Below are 21,930 nucleotides of genomic sequence, written 5' to 3' on the forward strand. Positions count from 1 at the left end.
TTTTTTGACGCATACGGACGATGTGTACGCAATAGCCGTCAATGTTATTGCGTACATATCATTCATATGCGTCAAACCGTACGCTTATACTGAAGGGCGGGAGAAGATACTATTGGTTGCTTAGGATGTTGACTGATTGGCTACTGTTAGAAAAGGGGAGTTTTTACGTTAGTAATTACGCGTAAAATTACGCGTAAGTGTTCGTAAAATTACGCATACCTAGCAATTACGGTAGACAGTATAATTACGATACCACTTAACTGTTTACGCGTAAATAAGTAATGATAAGTAATAATAATAAGTAATGATAAGTTACGCGTAAACTTACATTGAATTACGATGCGTAATTACGCTCATGCGTAATTTCGGCCCAGCACTGATTTAAATTGATATATTTCTCATTTTAAAATGTTACAATGAAGGACAACTAATGATGATAGAGAGGACCAGTGTGGTCTGAATTTTAAAAGTTCTTCTTTTGCTTCTGAATACTTTCTGTAACTAGGGGTGTGGTGGGGGTGTGAATAGGGGTGTGTCTTAAAGTGTCCCTCTTTCTTATCCCAAAGAGGGACAGTCCCTCTTTGGGAACAAAACCCCTCTGTCCCTCTTTCTTCCTCATTTGTCCCTCTTTCAGGACTCATGTACAGATCTATGTAAACCTATGTCTTTTTCTACTGAAAAATGTGTTTAATATACTCTGTTATTTATTTTATCATTTAAATCAGTGCTGGTCGTAATGGAAAAATCTACGCTTACGGATCATTACGCGTAATTTTACGCTATTACGCATTACGCAATTACGGTTATGGCGTAGGAAATAATCTACGGTTCATCACTGTAATTACGCGTTAACTTACGCAGTTACGCGTAAGGATACCGTAAAGTAGGAGCTTACACTACGATGTTACGCGTAGTGCCGTAATACCCATTAACGCGTATTTTTTGACGCATACGGACGATGTGTACGCAATAGCCGTCAATGTTATTGCGTACATATCATTCATATGCGTCAAACCGTACGCTTATACTGAAGGGCGGGAGAAGATACTATTGGTTGCTTAGGATGTTGACTGATTGGCTACTGTTAGAAAAGGGGAGTTTTTACGTTAGTAATTACGCGTAAAATTACGCGTTAGTGTTCGTAAAATTACGCATACCTAGCAATTACGGTAGACAGTATAATTACGATACCACTTAACTGTTTACGCGTAAATAAGTAATGATAAGTAATAATAATAAGTAATGATAAGTTACGCGTAAACTTACATTGAATTACGATGCGTAATTACGCTCATGCGTAATTTCGGCCCAGCACTGATTTAAATTGATATATTTCTCATTTTAAAATGTTACAATGAAGGACAACTAATGATGATAGAGAGGACCAGTGTGGTCTGAATTTTAAAAGTTCTTCTTTTGCTTCTGAATACTTTCTGTAACTAGGGGTGTGGTGGGGGTGTGAATAGGGGTGTGTCTTAAAGTGTCCCTCTTTCTTATCCCAAAGAGGGACAGTCCCTCTTTGGGAACAAAACCCCTCTGTCCCTCTTTCTTCCTCATTTGTCCCTCTTTCAGGACTCATGTACAGATCTATGTAAACCTATGTCTTTTTCTACTGAAAAATGTGTTTAATATACTCTGTTATTTATTTTATCATTTAAATCAGTGCTGGTCGTAATGGAAAAATCTACGCTTACGGATCATTACGCGTAATTTTACGCTATTACGCATTACGCAATTACGGTTATGGCGTAGGAAATAATCTACGGTTCATCACTGTAATTACGCGTTAACTTACGCAGTTACGCGTAAGGATACCGTAAAGTAGGAGCTTACACTACGATGTTACGCGTAGTGCCGTAATACCCATTAACGCGTATTTTTTGACGCATACGGACGATGTGTACGCAATAGCCGTCAATGTTATTGCGTACATATCATTCGTATGCGTCAAACCGTACGCTTATACTGAAGGGCGGGAGAAGATACTATTGGTTGCTTAGGATGTTGACTGATTGGCTACTGTTAGAAAAGGGGAGTTTTTACGTTAGTAATTACGCGTAAAATTACGCGTAAGTGTTCGTAAAATTACGCATACCTAGCAATTACGGTAGACAGTATAATTACGATACCACTTAACTGCTTACGCGTAAATAAGTAATGATAAGTAATAATAATAAGTAATGATAAGTTACGCGTAAACTTACATTGAATTACGATGCGTAATTACGCTCATGCGTAATTTCGGCCCAGCACTGATTTAAATTGATATATTTCTCATTTTAAAATGTTACAATGAAGGACAACTAATGATGATAGAGAGGACCAGTGTGGTCTGAATTTTAAAAGTTCTTCTTTTGCTTCTGAATACTTTCTGTAACTAGGGGTGTGGTGGGGGTGTGAATAGGGGTGTGTCTTAAAGTGTCCCTCTTTCTTATCCCAAAGAGGGACAGTCCCTCTTTGGGAACAAAATCCCTCTGTCCCTCTTTCTTCCTCATTTGTCCCTCTTTCAGGACTCATGTACAGATCTATGTAAACCTATGTCTTTTTCTACTGAAAAATGTGTTTAATATACTCTGTTATTTATTTTATCATTTAAATCAGTGCTGGTCGTAATGGAAAAATCTACGCTTACGGATCATTACGCGTAATTTTACGCTATTACGCATTACGCAACTACGGTTATGGCGTAGGAAATAATCTACGGTTCATCACTGTAATTACGCGTTAACTTACGCAGTTACGCGTAAGGATACCGTAAAGTAGGCGCTTACACTACGATGTTACGCGTAGTGCCGTAATACCCATTAACGCGTATTTTTTGACGCATACGGACGATGTGTACGCAATAGCCGTCAATGTTATTGCGTACATATCATTCGTATGTGTCAAACCGTACGCTTATACTGAAGGGCGGGAGAAGATACTATTGGTTGCTTAGGATGTTGACTGATTGGCTACTGTTAGAAAAGGGGAGTTTTTACGTTAGTAATTACGCGTAAAATTACGCGTAAGTGTTCGTAAAATTACGCATACCTAGCAATTACGGTAGACAGTATAATTACGATACCACTTAACTGCTTACGCGTAAATAAGTAATGATAAGTAATAATAATAAGTAATGATAAGTTACGCGTAAACTTACATTGAATTACGATGCGTAATTACGCTCATGCGTAATTTCGGCCCAGCACTGATTTAAATTGATATATTTCTCATTTTAAAATGTTACAATGAAGGACAACTAATGATGATAGAGAGGACCAGTGTGGTCTGAATTTTAAAAGTTCTTCTTTTGCTTCTGAATACTTTCTGTAACTAGGGGTGTGGTGGGGGTGTGAATAGGGGTGTGTCTTAAAGTGTCCCTCTTTCTTATCTTAAAAAGTTGGTTGGTATGTAAGCGTGTATCAAAAAACTGCGCCTGGAAAAAAGGGCGCGGGGTGTAGCCGAAATTGTAAGTTTGAATGCAAAACCATATTTTTCGTTTAAGAGGTTATAAACGATAATGTAGTGCTAAATAGGTTAAATAAACGGAAATGAAATGGCAAAATACCGTCTGTAACAGTAAACGAATTCTGAAATGAAACGTCAAATAGCGTCTATAACAAAAACGATATTTACACATGTATTAAGCATAGTAGTAGAATGGTAGATTTTACAGGTATTTTACTGCAATTATACCTAACTTTAGGGTCACAGATATCTCTCCTTATCCCTATCCCTAACACCTAGAACCCCCTTTGTGTAAATACACATAATGTAATAAATTGTATATATTATATATTTTGTACTGTAACTATAGCTAACCTTACTCTCATACAGAGCCCTCCCTGTACCTATCCCTAACCCCTAGACCCCCCTGGTGGTGCCTAAACCTAAGACTCCTCTGGTGGTGCCTAAACCTAATACTCCCCTGGTGGTGCCTAAACCTAACCATCCCCCTGGTGGTGTATATTGCACTGTAACTATACCTAACCCTCCCTGTACCTATCCCTAACCCTAGACCCCCCTGGTGGTGCCTAAATTAAGACCCCCCTGGTGGTGCCTAAACCTAAGACCCCCCCTGGTGGTGCCTAAACCTAAGACCCCCCCTGGTGGTGCCTAAACCTAAGACCCCCCTGGTGGTGCCTAAACCTAAGACTCCCCTGGTGGTGCCTAAACCTAAGACTCCCCTGGTGGTGCCTAAACCTAAGATCCCCCTGGTGGTGCCTAAACCTAAGACCCCCCTGGTGGTGCCTAAACCTAAGACCCCCCTGGTGGTGCCTAAACCTAAGACCCCCCTGGTGGTGCCTAAAACTAAGACCCCCCTGGTGGTGCCTAAAACTAACCACCCCCCTGGTGGTGTATATTGCACTGTAACTATACCTAACCCTCCCTGTACCTATCCCTAACCCTAGAGCCCCTTGGTGGTGCCTAAACCTAAGACTCCCCTGGTGGTGCCTAAACCTAAGACCCCCATGGTGGTGCCTAAACCTAAGACCCCCCCTGGTGCTGCCTAAAACTAACCATCCCCACCGCACAAACACGCTAAACACATATAAACATAATCAACGCATTATAAGTGTAAAAACAAAGTTAATACCAAAAGCTATGTATTTCTAATACAATCAGGCTGAGAAACGGTATTTAAGCATTGTACATATGAAAACGAATTTTAAATGATAAAAGAAGTGTAAACGAAAATTTAGTTGTTATAGTTTTGTAAGCGAAATTTTAAAACGAAAAAATACGTAAAACTCATGTAAGCGAAATTTAAAAACGAAAAAATAAGTATAACACAAAGTCAAAATGAACTTGTAAACGATAATTGTTATAAACCTTATCCTGTAAACAAAAACTTTAGTTACCACAATCCCTGTAACCGCTATTTCTCGGGCGCCCTTTTTTCCTGTCGGGTGCCGAATAGCCGATATTTTGCATTGCAGTCTATGGCGGCGCCCTTTTTGTCCACTATGTAATAGGGAGGCACTATAATGAATATCTTGGGGAGCGGTTTAACAGAGGGGTATGTATTGAGGAGAACTATAATCAAGGTTCTACATTGGGGTGCAATATTTCAGAGGGGTATTATTATAGTAATAGAATATAATGGAGACTATTTAATGAGGAAAACTACTGTATACTGATGGGTTTCCTAATGTTGGCACTATAGTTGGGAGAAAAACAAACCCAGTAGAGTGAAGTGCAGTGGCGTTTCTACCATCAAGCGGCAAGAGCGACCCACCCCAGGTGTCAAGGTGGGGGGGAGGAATGACACCCGGAGCCCTATGCAGCCACTCCTGTCCACTGTGCTCGGCTCTTCCCCCTCCCCCCCCCACCCAGCTTGGATGCACTGTGGTCTGGGGTCTCACCCCCTGCAGGGGCCTAGGGCTGAGCTGCCCCCCTGTGTTCCCCTTCCTCCTATCTCCCCGTTAAGACCTGCAGATCAGCGCAGCGAGTGGGGACAGTCCTGCAGATCAGAGCTGGACCCGACAGACAGCGGCGCAAAGTAAGCATCCCCGACTGACTTCATATAAGGAGGTGACGTCACTCGTCACTTCCTGCATTTGAAGTGACTGGCGCGGCTGCTTACTGTGCACTGTTGTGCCCGCTAAGTCCCACACTAATCTGAGGTTTGTCTCCACTCGCTGCACTGATCTGCAGGTCTGTGCCGAGGGAAGGGGGAGAGAAACACCTTATCTATCTACCTTACTACCTATACTGGGGGGCACTTAAATACCTATACTGGGACCACCTTACCAACTATACCGGGATGCACCTTACTACCTTTACAATTAAGCTGGCCACTAACGATACAATCTTTTTCATCCAATCTTACCATTTCTCTGTAAAATAAGGTAACAGCCTAGATTATCCATTCAATATATTCACTGTTTACCCTTATACTACATTTGGTAAAATTGGATGAAAAAGATTGTATCGTTAGTGGCACCTTTACAATAAATGTGCTCCAGATATCAGGTTGCACAGCTAAAATAAAATAAAGGATAAAATAAAATAAAAGATAAAAAACACAGCAATGAGTTTTATCAAATGTGAGTGTGCTTTCACTTGGCTGGCTGCCCAAAATAACGTCTTAGTTTGTTTCAAGCGCTCAATCACATATAAGTGTGATATAACTAATTTTCTTATGTCAAACCATCACCAGGGCACCCTTCGGGGGGAAATAACTGTTAGACTGGTCTGCTGCGCTTTATACCTGGACACCTCCGCATCAGTAATCCTAGTTCCTACGATCGCAATGCAACTAAGATGCTATTGCAGGCACCTCAAATGCAAGAAATCTCCATAGCGTAATACTGTCAAACACTAAAAATCTTTATTCATTAAAATGCACTTACATATTCCAGAAGTTTTTACGAGGCTTGGAGTTTTGCGGCCTCTTCCTCATTGACTCTGCTAGGCTGCGCCGCAAGTCCCGTTAGCGTCTCTCACACGCCACTGCCTTGCTCCTCTTCTACGTACTGCCCCTTACTTCCTGGTATGTCTAAACCCCGCCCGACATGTTTCATCAATGTCCTCGTAACGCATCAGGCCCCTGATGAGTCACTAGGACAGTAATGAAACATGTCGGGAAATGGGTCAGTAAGAGACCCTGAAAGCAGTCGACTGAACCGATGGGAAAAATCAGGAACAGAATGTAGCGTTCATGCAAATGATGGTAAATGTTAGCAAACTTCAATACAGGTGCTGCCCTTTAACTTGAGAGGGCAGCGCTTTAACCTCCTTGGCGGTAACCCCGAACGCCGCGCGCCCCCCCCCAGACCCCGTGCGCTGCCTGGACAATCAGTGCCAGGCAGCGCTGAGGTGTGGATCGGGACTCCCAATAACGTCCCGACGTCAGTGACGTCATCCTGCCCCGTCGCCATGGCGACGGGGGAAGCCCTCCAGGAAATCCCGTTCTTTGAGCGGGATTTCCTGATCGAAGCGGGCGGGGGGATGCCGCTGAGCAGCGGCTATCATGTAGCGAGCCCTGGGCTCGCTACATGATATAAGAAGAAAAAAAAAAAAAACTGCTGCGCTGACTCCTGGTGGAATTTTTTAGACCGCCAAGAGGGTTAATAATGGTCGGTGAAGCGCCACAGGAAGTGGGAATACCTAGAGAAGACAAATTATAGGTACTTACTTAATCATGCTTCAGTAAATCACAAAAGTACCATTTATTTGAAAACGACATCCGAGTACACTTTAAATAACCATCTCTCTGCTAATTGATCAGAAGTTAGTGGCTTTCCTTTGCCAGAACGGCTTCTACTTCATGGATCAATCAAGATCTACATATGAGGATTATTTTCTGCTTATTTCGTAAGCCTGGTCCACAATATGCGCATTGCATAACATGCTATAATGCCTGCTACTATTGTATGAAATATTGTATAAATCGTGTGTTTCTAGGGATGATGGGCAGATTCGACTAGGAGACAAATCTCTCTATGTTCAAATCTGAATAGAGAGATCCTTTTGGCTGAGCATACCCTGCAGGCTGATTCCCAAGCAATTTCAGCATGAAATCTCTTGGGAATCGGCAGCGTCCACAGTGCCCCCCATAGTGTATAAATGTGCCTCCCGTGTGTGCATTTATACATTACTTGATCTGTGTCACCCACCGCGTGGTGCCCATCCATCTTTGAAGTCCTCTGCTCTTCCATTAGCGCTATACATGCCGCCGGCATATAGCACGTGGTGTGTGTGTGAAATCACACATGCCACACCGGCGATGTATACTGCTAATGGAAGAGAGGGGGATTCCGAAGAAGGGTGCGTGACACAGGAAGGTTAGGTTTGGTCACATCCATTGCTCTTCCCGATGTTGCTTGCAGTTACGACGGCGTCTCCAATCAACCACGATGGCTGACACCTTGCAGCATGTCTGATCAATACATGTGACCAATATCGGCCCAAAAATTGGTTGCATTGTCGATTGGGCATGCACTTAGCAGTACACATTTTCATACAATTCGATACAAATTATCAAATCGGATAGTCGATTACTCGTCAAGTCGAGAGATGTATGGCCATCTTAAGTGTAATCCAATTAGAAGTAGTGGTGGAGCACTCCTTAATTGTCTCAGGTTGATGTGCCTCGGCCCGTCCGGCAGCACTCTGGATCAGTACCGACTGTGTAGGTAAGGACCAGCACCATCCCATGAAGTTGATCATAAAGCTCTTTTATCGCATATACAATAAAGTACAGCGCATACTAAGTGCTTGTGAGTGTAATCCAGAAACACAGTGTATCAGGCAACAGGAATCCATTACAACACAAATGAGGCCTTGTTCACATTATAGGTGTTTTTGTAAAATTTTAAGCATGGGCCATTTTCAAAATCGCCCTGAAAGCGCTTGTGCAATGATTCTCTATGAGAGAGTTTATATCTGAGCAGTTTGTTTGTGATCCGCTTAGAAAAGCGGTGCTTGGGACATTTTTGAGGCGATTTGCCTCAATGGAGGTATAGGAAAAATGCAAAACGCTCACAAAATCGCTTTGGCAAGCGATTGCATGAGCATTTTTAAAAAAAAATATATGTATTTATTTTTTTCCGGATTTTTTACCGGATCAAAAGTTGGAAGCAGTCTGCAAAAGCGCTTACAAAAACACCCACAAAAACGAGCGAATGCGCAGAAAATCGCCAGAAAACGCTTAAAAAACGCAGAAAAGAAGCCCACCGCGGACGACACGCGAGCCGAATGCAATGTAAACAAGGCCTAAGTGTAGAAATGAATGGGCAGTGTGTTTGTATAGTTTGTACGTGGCATTGTGTTGCATTATACTACAATGTAATGTTCATAAGGAGAGCGAGGGTTTAAAGGGAACCTGAAGTGAGTAAAATTATTTAAAATAAACACATGACATAGCTGCAAATGAATACTAAATACTAACCTCACCATCAGTTCCTCTCAGAAGCTCACCATTTTCTTCTTACAGTGATCCCTTACAGTTCTGACAATATTTTGTCAGAACTGAAATATACCAGTTGCTGTCAGTTATTATATCAGCAGCTGTCAGTTACAACTGAATGTGCAAGGTAATGTCCATGTTTCCCTATGGCTCAAGTGGGTGATATTACAGTTTAACAGTGTGCTGACCAGGAAGCTGTTATGGGGTAATGGCCATTTTCAAATTGGAGGACGGAGAATTCAGTTGATCACAGTGGAGAAACAGGACTCAGGAGAGGAGAAGGAGATTGAGGAGTAGACTACACAGGAGGTAAGTATGACCTGTGTATGATTATTTTGACTTTTTATTTTCAGTTCAGGTTCTCTTTAAGCCACACATAACAAACAACCTAACGGCATTGAGGCTCTCTTTCTCTATTTTAATTTTAGAATTTGATGAAATCCCTTTGATTTTTTTTTCTGCTCAGCTGGCTCTGTTTTGCATTTCAGGGTATCTAGGCAGATGTGGAGGGGGAAGTGATGTTGCTGGTAAAATGTCTCATCTGACTTATCTGCAACTGGGATGCTGAATACAGGCAAGAAGATGCAAGGGCTCTTTTCCACTATGAAATGCGATCGCAATCGCGTTTCAATTTCCACCATGCGATTGCAATTGCGATTGAGCTACTATACTCATTATAGTAAAGCTCAATGGCAACCAAAACGCGGCAGCACGACGATCGCGTTTTGACCAAAATCGGATCGCACTAATGGAAATTGCTACTGCAGTTTCCCTTAGTTTAATGTACCTTGCGATTTGCGATCAGAATCAAATCGCAAATCGCAGGGTAGTGGAAAAAGGCCCTCAGTCAGTTCACTCAACAGACGTGCTGCTAGAACAGGAGATTCCAGACAGAGGATTTCAGTTTAGAGATGTTGGCGGACAGTAAAGATGGCCGTACACGTATCCCTTGCTGATCCATTCTGATATATTGTCTGTTCACACACTACACAGACAGATTTCCGATAGATTTTCTAGCATGCCCGATTGATTCATTCAACCAATTTTGATGTGAAATCGATTGACAGATTGATGCAGAGGCCATGTTGCGGCATCAGTATCTGCCAGATTTGATCGTCATCATTGCTGAAAATCGATTTATGTATGGGCACCCTAAAGCTGCCCATACATTATTGGACTAGAGGTAGATCACAGAAAAGATTGTTATGTTGCAGTAAACTAAGACTGAGTTCCCTGCTGCAGCCGCCAGCTTTGTACTGGCTAATGTAGAGCAAAGCTGTGAAATACCTTAGCCTACTAAAGGGCTGGGCGCCTCAGAGAAGTAGTAATAGAAGAGTAGTTAGGTAGAATAAGACTAAACACTTCTCTGAAAATGAGCAAAGAAGTGGCATCGGTTTCTGTCATTTGGCACATACAAGTCACACGAAAATGCAGTGCTTAGCCGATCCTGGATGCTACATGCACCAAATGAGAAGATGGGATTAATGCCAGTTCAACGACCATGTGAACCAGCCCTTACTTCAGCAGAAGCGCGAGGGAGCTGTGGAAGGTAGGAATGTACCACTGTTCTTACCACAGGGGGAGAAATGTGTTTCAAAAATGGCAGGTAGTTTTGTTGGCCCCACAAGTGAGTGAGCTGATCTGCATCTCCATCACTAACTACACACACAACAGGAAGCTCACTGATTATAGGCGGAGGACAGGGGCTGTGGCATCCGCAGGTGTGCAAAAACAGGATGTTTTAAAACATCAGTATTGTAGGAAGTGGTTAATGTGATGGCTTTGCTTATTTTCTTTTTATTTTACAGTACCACGTGTTATGGCCACGTTGCATCACATACAATGTTGCATACAGTTAATGAAAAGCATGCTGCGCTGTACCTGTTAACATCCACGTTTACCTGTAACACTTTGCATGCAGTTGCTTTACCGTATCACAACAACCCCATTATACCACAATGCTACCACCGTGCTGTGAACGTTGCATAGGTGGTGCATTGTAGTGCAGTAAACCGTGTCACAAAAATGGCTGTTACACTGAAATGTGAACAGTTTACAGTGTGAGAAAATTTACAGTGTGAGAAAATGTTTCTTAAAGAGAACCCGAGGTGGATTTGAAGAATATTATCTGCATACAGAGGCTGGATCTGCCTATACAGCCCAGCCTCTGTTGCTATCCCAAACCCCCCTAAGGTCTCCCTTCACTCTGCAATCCCTCATAAATCACAGCCACGCTGCTGACAAACAGCTTGTCAGAGCTGGCTGTGTTTATCTCTATAGTGTCAGTCTGCTGCTCTCCCCGCCTCTTGCAGAACTCCAGTCCCCGCCTGCATCCCTTCCCTCCCTGCTGATTGGAGGGAAGGGACGGGGGCAGGGACCGGAGCTATGCAGGAGGCGGGGGAGCAGCTGAGACTGACACTACAGATGTAAACACAGCCTCAAAGCAGGGCTGTGATTTATGAGGGATTGCAGAGTGCAGGGGGACCTTAGTGGGGTTTGGGATAGCAACAGAGGCTGGGCTGTATAGGCAGATCCAGCCTCTGTATGCAGATAACATTCTTTAAACACACCTCGGGTTCTCTTTAAAGAGAAACTCCGATCAAAAATTGAACTTTATCTTAATCAGTAGCTGATACCCCCTTTTACGTGAGAAATCTATTCCTTTTCACAAACAGACCATCAGTGGGCGCTGTATGACTGATATTGTGGTGAAACCACTCCCACAAGAAACCCCTCCCACAAGAAAAGTTTGAACTTTTGGCAGTTTCCTGTCTGTGAACCTTGTTGCATTGTGGAAAATAGCTGTTTACAGCTGTTTCCAACTGCCAAAAACCATGCAGCAGCTACATCACCAGCCAACAGTAAGGGCTCGTTTCCACTGTTGCGGTGCGGAATCGCCTGGATTCCACCGCAGAAGAAATCGCATGCGGCTGCGTTTCCGCCTGCGGATTTAGCCGCGATTTCGCATAGCAAGGAGCCAGGCGAATGTAACCATGTCACTGCCTCAGTAAAGCTCCATAGAAAACCATGCGAAATCGCACGCGAAATCGTGGGGAAATCCGCATGACAAAGCCGCATGCGATTTCCCTATTAAATGCATTAGCGGCGATTCGCCCGCATTCCTCCCGCACGCGAAATCTGACGGCTCTGCCGTGCAGATTTTTGCCGCACTGAAAAACGCTCCCGCCGCCGCACAAGTGGAAACAGCCCCATCCACTTACATTGACTATGCGAATCCGCATGCAGTGCCCGCATGCGGATTCGCTATAGTGGAAACGAGCCCTAAAATGTTCATTGGAGTTCCTCTTTAAGCCTGGAACCCACTAGGAATCACTGCAGCACTTTAAAATTGTGGCAGAGCTGTGTGCAGCGTTCCTAAGGCAGCATTCCTAGGGCAATTGCACTCGCAATTTGTGGGAGTTTTTTTTGTTAAATAAACTATATTATACTTACCAGGTGTCCATCCATAGCCCCACCCCCTAAAGGAAGAGGTAATTGGTGCTTCTCTAGGACTAATCAGAGAGGTGCCTGTGACCGCTTCAGCTAGGGGGCGGTGCTACGGACGGAAGCCGCGGACATCAGGACAACCGGTAATTATAAAAAAACTTTATTTAAATTTGCAATCGCTCGCCACGCCACCCCCAATTGTTGCAAAATCTTCTTTCAAAGCGATTTTGCAGCGCAACTTTATACAGTATTGAGCACAAACGGATGCGCTCAACATGCTGCATGTCCTGCGATTGCAATTTAACCCTAGTTGTAATCGCAGTAGTGGGTTTCCCACCATTCACTTTCATTGGTAAAGCATTTTTTGGATTCACTAGCAATGGTCATCAATCCCAAAACGCTGCCAAAAACGCCTCAGTGGGTCCCAGCCCTAAGAGTTTGTGGAGTTTATGTAGTTTCATATGTAACTATTTCATCTTTTTTATGTCTTTTTTGTAACATCAAGTAGTGATTTAACCACTTGAGGACCCACCCTTTACCCCCCCTTAAGGACCAGCGCTGTTTGTTGGGATCTGTGCTGGGTGGGCTCTGCAGCCCCCAGCACAGATCAGCGGGCACGCAGAGCGATCAGATCGTCCCCCTTTTTTCCCCCCTATGGGGATGATGTGCAGGGGGGGTCTGATCGCTCCGGTCTGCAGGCATGTTGCGGGGGGGGGGGGGCACCTCAAAGCCCCCCTCCGCGGCGGGATTCCCCCCCTCCCTCTCCTACCTGTCATGCCCAGTGATCCGGGCTGCACAGGACGCTATCCGTCCTGTGCAGCCAGTGACAGGACGTCCCCTGTCACATGGCGGCGATCACCGGCCGCTGATTGGCCGGGGATCGCCGATCTGCCTTACGGCGCTGCTGCGCAGCAGCGCCGTACAATGTAAACATCGGCGGCCCGCAGGCTATTCACGGAGCCCCCCGCCGTGAATTGACAGGAAGCAGCCGCTCGCGCGAGCGGCTGCTTCCTGATTAATCAGCCTGCAGCTGGCGACGCAGTACTGCGTCGCTGGTCCTGCAGCTGCCACTTTGCCGACGCACGGTATAAGCGTGCGGTCGGCAAGTGGTTAAATGACACACGGGGGAGAGGATTATAAGTTACAGTTTAAAATAATGCATACAGTTCTTCATAAAAAGTGTACAATAATACTTTATATTTACTGATTTTATATATTTACATAATGCTACTTTATAACACAGCAAATTGCGGAGCACACAGAGCCCCTCACATCTGTACAATAATACAAAAAAAAATTTACAGTGTGAGAAAACCGGCCCTATGCAATGCACTTTTTCGCCTACGTTTTCTCAGTGAAAAGATGACTTTGAGGGCTCGTTCACACTAAGGGTGTTTTTGCCCTTTTTTCAAACGCGAGCGATTTTCAAAATGCTCGTGCAATAATTCTCTATGACAGAGTTCACATCTGAGCGGTTTGTTTCCGATCCGCTCAGAGAAGCGCAGCATGGGCCATTTTTGAGGCGATTCCATCTCAATGGAAGGTATAGGAAAAACACAAAACGCTGACAAAATTGCTTTGTGCAGCGATTGCGTTATCGTTTTTAAGAATAAATACATTGTATTTCTTCTTTTCCGGGTCAAAGAGTTCACTTCCTGACTTGCGTTAGGGAGTGAATTACAAAACCGCTCGGGAAAAACGCTTAGAAAATCGCCCACCCAAGCGCCAGGAATAAAAAAAAAAAAAAGATGCATCAAAAACCGCCCAACGCTAACGGCCACGCAAACGGAATGCAATGTGAACAAGGCCTTAAGCCACCAGCCAGCAAGAAAATACTCAGAATGAAGTTTCTTTTGCACTGCAAATCGCAATTCTGATTTGCGAATCGGGTTTGTGATTCCAATTTGTGATTTTCCTGGAATGCTAGCAACAAAGAAGAAAAATGTTGAAAAAAAACGCAGCATGCAGAACTTTATTTTTAAATCCCATGAAGAATTACATGTAAGATTGCATCGAAATGGGAATAGCATGTTGGGTAAAAAGATAATTTAAACAGAAGACAAAAAAAATTATCTCCCAGGAGAAAAAGTGAATTTAATAAGGTCAAATGTGTCATATATTTAATCTTTTTCTCAGCACTCACCTTCCTGCCTGTCCACTTATCTGTCATTGTTCACTCCCATCTCTTCATGCAACCATCCTATCCCTCTGTCTGTTTTTGTGACCATCTTTATTAATCATCATTTTCCATTCATCCATCCATCCATCCATCCATCCATCCATCCATCCATCCATCCATCCATCACCCTGCCTTCTTTCTGTCTGTCCTTTCATTGCTACTTGTTTTTTTTTCCATTTATATTATTCTCCTTCTATCAGATCAGCTTCTTTCTGTAATCACCCGTCTCTCTGTCTGTTTATTTATTATTTTCTGTCTGTTCAATTATATACTGTTTATCTGTCTAACCAGCTATCTCCTAATCTGCTCTATCTATCTATCTATCTATCTATCTATCTATCTATCTATCTATCTATCTATCTATCTATCTATCTATCTATCTATCTATCCCTCTCTCCAGGCATCCATTCATTGAATTCTCTTACAACTGCTCAGACATTGCAGTCTGCTATCACACGAGTCTAATAGCTCAGTAGGCTGTGTCTTGCCCTTCAGCAGCCAATCAGCAGTGCAGTAGGCCTATCCATCCATTCGGCTATGCCCACACCTGCTGTTGTAGAATGAGGCAATGCTTTTAACAGGCCACACCCCCTCTCCCAGCACACAGGTGCTCATACAGCACATACAATGTTACCTGCAGACATTCAGAACAGCTTTAGCATCAGCTCATTCACTCTTCATTCCCTTCCCTGCAGCCACTACTAGTCTGACAGCTATTTCATTTTACTTTTCAATCCTCTTCCTTCATTCAGTCTTCTTTTTTGTATTATCATTAGTTGTTTCCACTTTGCAATTGCAGCATTGGAGTCCTGGAAGTATGGAGAGGAGAGTGTCCCATTTGTATAATGTTTTGTTAAACATGACATTGCTTATTGCCATTGCGATCACTGCAAGCAGCGAGGCGACAGACTGTAAGTGCTTTTCTTCTTATTTATCCTTCTATCATTTATTTTTAGTGTGTGACATAATGGTGATTTCCTGAAGGAGATGGGCAGTAAAGTGAAGCTGTGCTGGCTTCAAACATCCTATCTTGTGCAGAGAACTTCTTATTTATTTTTCCCAAAATCTCCTACAAGTGATGCTCTCGCTGTTATCTTCTTTAGTAAAGGTGCCTGGTTTATAAGCTGGCTGCAGATTGTAAAAACTCTTACTTGGCAGATAGATGGTGCGATAGATAATTTCCAACAGGTCTGAACAGATTTTTGATTGTTTTTATGATCAATTTCTCATACAAGTGAATGGAAAAGAATTGGAAGAATGATTGGAAGGTAAATCTGCTGAAAAATCTCATCATGTATTCCCAGCATAAGCTAGCCATAAACCATCCAATCTTGATTGTGTAATCTTACCTGTTTTTACTAAATCTATATAATAATGAGCACTTATCTATACAATGTTTTCTCAGTCTGTTGGCATTTATATTATAAAGATGAGATAAGACTGGATAGCGTATGGCCACCTTAAAGGAAATCTAAAGTGGCAAAAAAATCAGTTTCTTGCAGCCCCCTGGAGCCATCCTGTGCCCACGCCATCCACCCAAGACCCTTTGGCCTGCAACGGTAAACCCCGCAAAGCTGGCCGGCCACGCGTCTCCTCTCTCTGTGCCCATTGCTGGGAGCATTCTGTGCATGCGCAGTAAGGCCGAGTGCACACCGGAGCGTTTCCGCTGCGGTTTGCGATCTGCTTGCGGGTGCGGATCCGCTAGGGTAATGTATTTCAATGGGCTGGTGCACACCAGAGCGGGAGGCGTTTTTCAGAAACGCATACTCCCGGGCTGCTGCAGATTTTGGATTGCGGATGCGTTTCTGCCTCAATGTTAAGTATAGGAAAACCGCAAACTGCTCTGAAAAACGGCACTTCAGAGCGGTTTGCCAGGTGTTTTTTGTTACAGTAGCTGTTCAGTAACAACTTTACTGTAACAATACATGAAATCTACTATACCAAAACCGCTACACAAAACCGCAAAACGCTAGCTGAAACGCTGCAGAAAAATAAGAAAAAGCGTTTCAAAATCTGCTAGCATTTTGCGGATCTGCTAGCGGTTTTTGGTGTGCACTAGGCCTAAGTGAAGATTTGCTAATGCGCATGTGCAGAGCAATCGGGTTGTGCATGGCTTGGGGCTGCACATTTACTGTGTCCTTGGACCGGCTAGCTTTGAAGGGGTTGCTGCTGCTCGCTGGAGGGTCTCATAAGTTAGGTGCAGGCACAGGATGACTCCAGGGGGATGCAAGAAGCCCCGGGTAAGTAATTTTTTTTTTTTTTTTGCCTTTAGTAAATATTTGATTACTGTCAGGGCCCGTTTCCACTAGCGCGAATCCGCATGCGGATTCGTATAGGCAATACAAGTGGATGGGACTGTTTCCACTTGTCAGTTTTCATTTGCGTTTTTCTGTGCAGGATTTTTCTGCACGGTATACCCTGCAGAATTCGCCTGCGTGTGGAATGCAGGTGAATCGCAGACAATGTATTTAATAGGGAAATCGCATGCGTTTTTTGCATGCGTTTTTTCCCGTGATTTTGCATTGAAAGTAATGCAAATTGACACAGGCAGTGACATGGTTAAAATCGCATATACCCTGCCTATGCGAAATCGCGGCAAAATCCGCATGCGTAATCGCATCCGCATGCGATTTCATCAGCGGTGATATGCGGCGACTCCGCACCGCAATAGTGGAAACGGGCCCTCACCTGCAGGGATCAGTACATGATGCCTCAGACGATAGTTCATGGCCAAGGCTGTATATACAGGCTGGCAAATTGTTCTGTCACTATGGAGGGCAGTAAAGGGGCAACACACAACACCACACCACACACACACGTTAAATTTAAAGTGTGTACAAACAGATCTAAAATAATCTTAAGTGGGGATCTCATAAGTGATCAGGCAATCCTAGACTGTATTCAACCCTCCTGGCGGTCAATTAAAACCGCCAGGGGGCAGCACAGCACTATTTTATTATTTTTACATGACAGCCGCTGTGCAGCGGCATCCCCCCACCCTCTTCAATTGCCTCCGGCGATCAAGTCCGTCTGGAAATCCCGTTCTGAACGGCGAATCGGCGGCGATCGGGCAGTACACGCAGCTAGCAAAGTGCTAGCTGCGTGTACCAAAAAAAAAAATTATGCAAATCTGCCAAGCAGGGCCTGAGAAATCCTCCTGCGCGGCATAGCCTGAGCTCAGCTCGGGCTTACCGCCGGGAAGGTTAAAATCGTTTGTTATTAAGTGGTTACAATTTGACACCCTCACTAGGGTCATATGAGATTATAGTCAGAGTTGCTGAGACAATGGGGATGATTCACAAAGCTTTTTCACCTGTTTTCACCTTATCTATGTTACATTTTTAAGGTTCCAAAGAGCAAAAATATAATAATAAGGTAAAAAAAGTAATATTGACGCACAACTATTAAGCCTTCAGTAACCCCCACTATGTCTCTATACGACCCATACAAGAACTGTGCTATTTGAATACACACTAGAAGAAAATTAAAAAAAATCCTGTGCCTGTTTGCTGGATCACTTCTATTCCTGGTGGAGATGCCGATTTGAGTCACTGATACAGATTGGGTGCTTCCAACTCCACTGTCTGCATTCTTGTTGGGGTTGATCAGACATTTGGTTTTGCTCTATGGAATTCATGTGGACCGAACTGGAACTCTGAACAGCACTGATCAGAATCAGAAAGGCTAATGACTCCTACATTATGGAGATGATTCATAAATTCAAACTTTTCTTTGCAGATAATGACCGGATCTGATTAGCCCCTTGTGTAGTTCAAGTTTAGTCCCTGCAGATTGCAACTTGTGTCAGAGCAGAATTTGCATATTTTGGGGATTATTTGTTGTGGTTTTACATGCATGGCTAGGGTGGTGTGTGACATGCAGCCCGCTTCCTACTGTACAGTCTCGTGAAAAACACATAGCCTGAAGGTTTAGGTAAAGCAGCATGTTTAATTTTGTGCTTAAATGCTTGAGGTTGTCTCTTCTAGTCCCGGGATCAGACATGCTCATAAGGGATAATCTCATGTCCTGCAGAGATAAGCTGCACCAACTCTCCTAAAGTGCTATCAGAGCAGGATCTTCCACCAGGCAACCTAGGCAGGTGCCTGGGGCCTAGTGGGTATGAAGGGGCCCACCAGCCAACTTCTGACTTCTCTCCACTTCAGTTTACCCCCCCCCCCAAAAAAAAAAAACACCAGGGGGGGCCCAAATCTACTACCTTGCCTAGGGTCCGATTACATCTTAATCCATCTCTGAGTTCTATGCATGGTTAGTGAATTAGTGTTTTGTTCAGTGGCGTAGCTTCGGAGGCATGGGGCCCTGGTGCACATTTTACACTGGGACCCCTTACCGGCACTGTTTGTATAAAAATCACATAATAGAGGCCAGCACTGTGTAAGTAGAGGAAAGGGAATGGTTTTGTTAACGATTACCACTATTCAAAGCCCATATAGAGGTGCTAATTACCACTAAAGCACCAATAAAGAGCTAAGGTGGGTACTGGGGAAGCTCTCATGTGGGCCCCCTCAAGTCCAGGGGTCCTGGTGCAGTTGCAGCCTCTGTACTTCTTATTGCTACACCACTGGTTTTGTCCTAATTATATCCCACATGTACAGTACATATGCACAATAAAAACCTCCCCTTTAATACTTTAATATATCAAGGGCAGTGTGGATTAAATAGTAAATAGGTGCCACTGTGGGTGCACACAGCAGCTAAATAACCTAAATACCCCCATAAGAGATGCCTCAGGTGCACTTTAAAACAAAGAAAATAAATATGGCAGCCTCCATTTGTCACCTTGGTTTCCTTTTAAAAGTCCAGTCCAGGTCTGCAAAGGCAGGGCAGAGAGAGTGTTTTCTGTCTGCGATTGCTCTGTTCTTGGTCCAATTGTGGAAAGATTAAAAAAAAGTCCCATTAAAATGCACTAAATGACAATCGCATTGCAAAGCAAGCGGTGGAAAAGGAGCTCAGCAATTTGCCTGATAAAGGAAAAATGTGCGACTGCACCTTCTCCATCATACTACCGTATCTTCTGAATTTCTAGCCTCGGCGTGATTCAATTGGTCCATTTTTAAGTTGCATACACGATCTGCATAATCCTACATCAACTCTGAAAAATTTGCATCTTATTGACCATCCTTAAAGCCTTGTACACACCTTCAATTTTGACTAACCAATCACTGACCAATTTTACCACCTCCATGTATGTACTATCAGAGTTTTTACCTACGCAACCTGTTCATACAATCTGTATACCCTCAGACTACATGGAGGTGGTAAACTTGGCATATAAAATCTGAAGGTGTGTACCAGGCTTTAGGCTGCTTACACACCAAGACGTTACAGGCGCACGTTAGTGCGCCTGTAACGCTCCCCCAACGCACAGCAATGTAACACAAGTGGGCTGTTCACACAGCCCACGTTGCGTTACATGTAATGCTGCACGTTCGGTGCAAAGTGCAGCATGCTACGGCGTTGGAGCGGCTATAGCCGCGTTAGACTGTTTGCACATGCGCAGTGGGGGGCGGAGAGGAGGCGGGGAGAGCCAGCTACAGTAGCCGCGCACATGGCTACTTAATATTCACTGCACTGGCGGCAGCTGATTGGCCAGCGGGACCACGTGATGCGGAGTGTCTCGCTCCGCATCACGTGGTCCCGCTGGCCAATCAGCGCCACTCTGGGAGACATTATAGGAATCGAGCCGCCGAACGCGGCTCACTCTACCGTCGGCTCTTGCAGCACCATACGTTGTGTTAGGTGCACGTTATGCGACCTTAACGTGACACCTAACACAACGTCTTGGTGTGCAAGAAGCCTTAGGGTGCATACACACATCTTACTTTTGATTGACCAATGTTACTACCTCCATGTAGTATGAGGGCCTAAAGGTTTTGAATACTATGAACAGATTGTGCAGGTCAGGGCTGGTTCACACTTGGGCACTTTTGTTGCGAATTTTTCCCTATGGGACCTCCCCTGAGGCCCAGTGCACACCAAAAACCTCTAGCAGATCTGCAAAACGCTAAAGGTTTTTGAAGCAGATTTCAGAGCGATTCTAGGCATGGATAGAGACGTCTTCTAAACATGCCTAGCGTTTTTTGGAGCGTTTTTGTGTAGCAGATTACAAATATTATTACAGTAAAGCTGTTACTAAACAGCTACTGTAACAAAAACGCCTGGAAAACAGCTCTGATCTAGCATTTTTCAGAGCGGTTTGAGCTTTTCCTATACTTTACATTGAGGCAGAAACGCTTCTGCAAACGGCAATAGTGCTGCAGGACCCACGTTTGCGGTTTGCTAAAAACCTCAAACCACTGGTGTGCACCATCCCATTGAAATACATTAGCCAAGCGTTTTCACAGGTGGAAGCGGTTTGGAAAATGCTACAAAAACCGCTCGGTGTGCACCAGGCCTGCAGTGTTTGTGATTTGCATAAATTGCAGATGTGCTGCATAAACCGATTGGGGCCGATTGTGATGTGATTCTCGTTCTGTTGAACAGGAATCGCAGATGCAAAATTGCAGTTGTGATTTGCGTTCTGAGTGTGAACCAGCTCTCCACTCTCCTACTACATGGAAGTGGTAAATTTGGCCAATCAAAATTGTATATGTGTATCAAGCTATAAAGCCTGGTATACACTTTCAGTTATGACCAATTTTACCACCTCCATGTAGTATGAAAGTCTTTGGTAGGGTCCTCCCTTCCCTAGTGTAATCCACACAATGTGTGCCCCCATCATTATTCTCCTTTCCTATGACCGCCTTGTACTTTAATTGCTGGACCTACCTTACCAGCCCCAAATTGCATGATCATGTATCTTGTACTGTTTGCCTTGTAAAACTTTGTCCTATCCTGGCGCTTTTATAAATACAACTAATAATAATAATGGGGGTCAACATATATTAAATACTATGAACTGATTGTGTAGGTAAACCATCATACTACATGGAAGAGGAAACAGTGGTTAGTGATTGGCTAATCACACTTTAGTGGGTACCAGGCTTGTGTACATCAAAAAAGGGCATCGGGGAAAAAAGGGTGCGAGGTGTAAACGATAAGCAGTAATACCGTTTATAAAAATATTGTGTTGTATTTCGTTTACAAATTTAGAAATCATTAAATAATGTTTATGAAATCGCCAATTGTGAAAACATTAATCTTCCCTGTTTCAAAAGTGAAACTTATAATTATGTTTGTTAAAAAAACGATAATATATGTTTAATCGTTATAATTATATATTATTGTAAATAACCTTCATTTATCGGTTCTCCTTATAATAAAATCTGAAAATATTGTTTATAACGATGATATAAATAAAACTACATTCGTAATAAGTGTTGTAAAACATTAGTAAATATTACTAAAATTTTACTAAACCTAATCCTACTCTCACACAGAACCCTCCCTG

General features: G+C 43.6%; 1 protein-coding gene across 1 annotated transcript in view; it reads left to right on the forward strand.

The window, feature by feature from the left end:
• The first annotated feature begins 15,364 nt into the window (after positions 1-15,364).
• Positions 15,365-21,930, forward strand: part of INSRR (insulin receptor related receptor) — a 212,371-nt gene continuing 205,805 nt past the window's right edge. Inside the window, exon 1 of the mRNA XM_068253492.1 lies at positions 15,365-15,433. Within this exon, the coding sequence (XP_068109593.1) occupies positions 15,382-15,433 (52 nt within the window). The 5' untranslated portion in view covers positions 15,365-15,381. The remainder of the gene's footprint in view (positions 15,434-21,930) is intronic.

The sequence above is a fragment of the Hyperolius riggenbachi genome, chromosome 9, assembly GCF_040937935.1.
Source record: "Hyperolius riggenbachi isolate aHypRig1 chromosome 9, aHypRig1.pri, whole genome shotgun sequence".
Lineage (NCBI taxonomy): Eukaryota > Metazoa > Chordata > Amphibia > Anura > Hyperoliidae > Hyperolius > Hyperolius riggenbachi.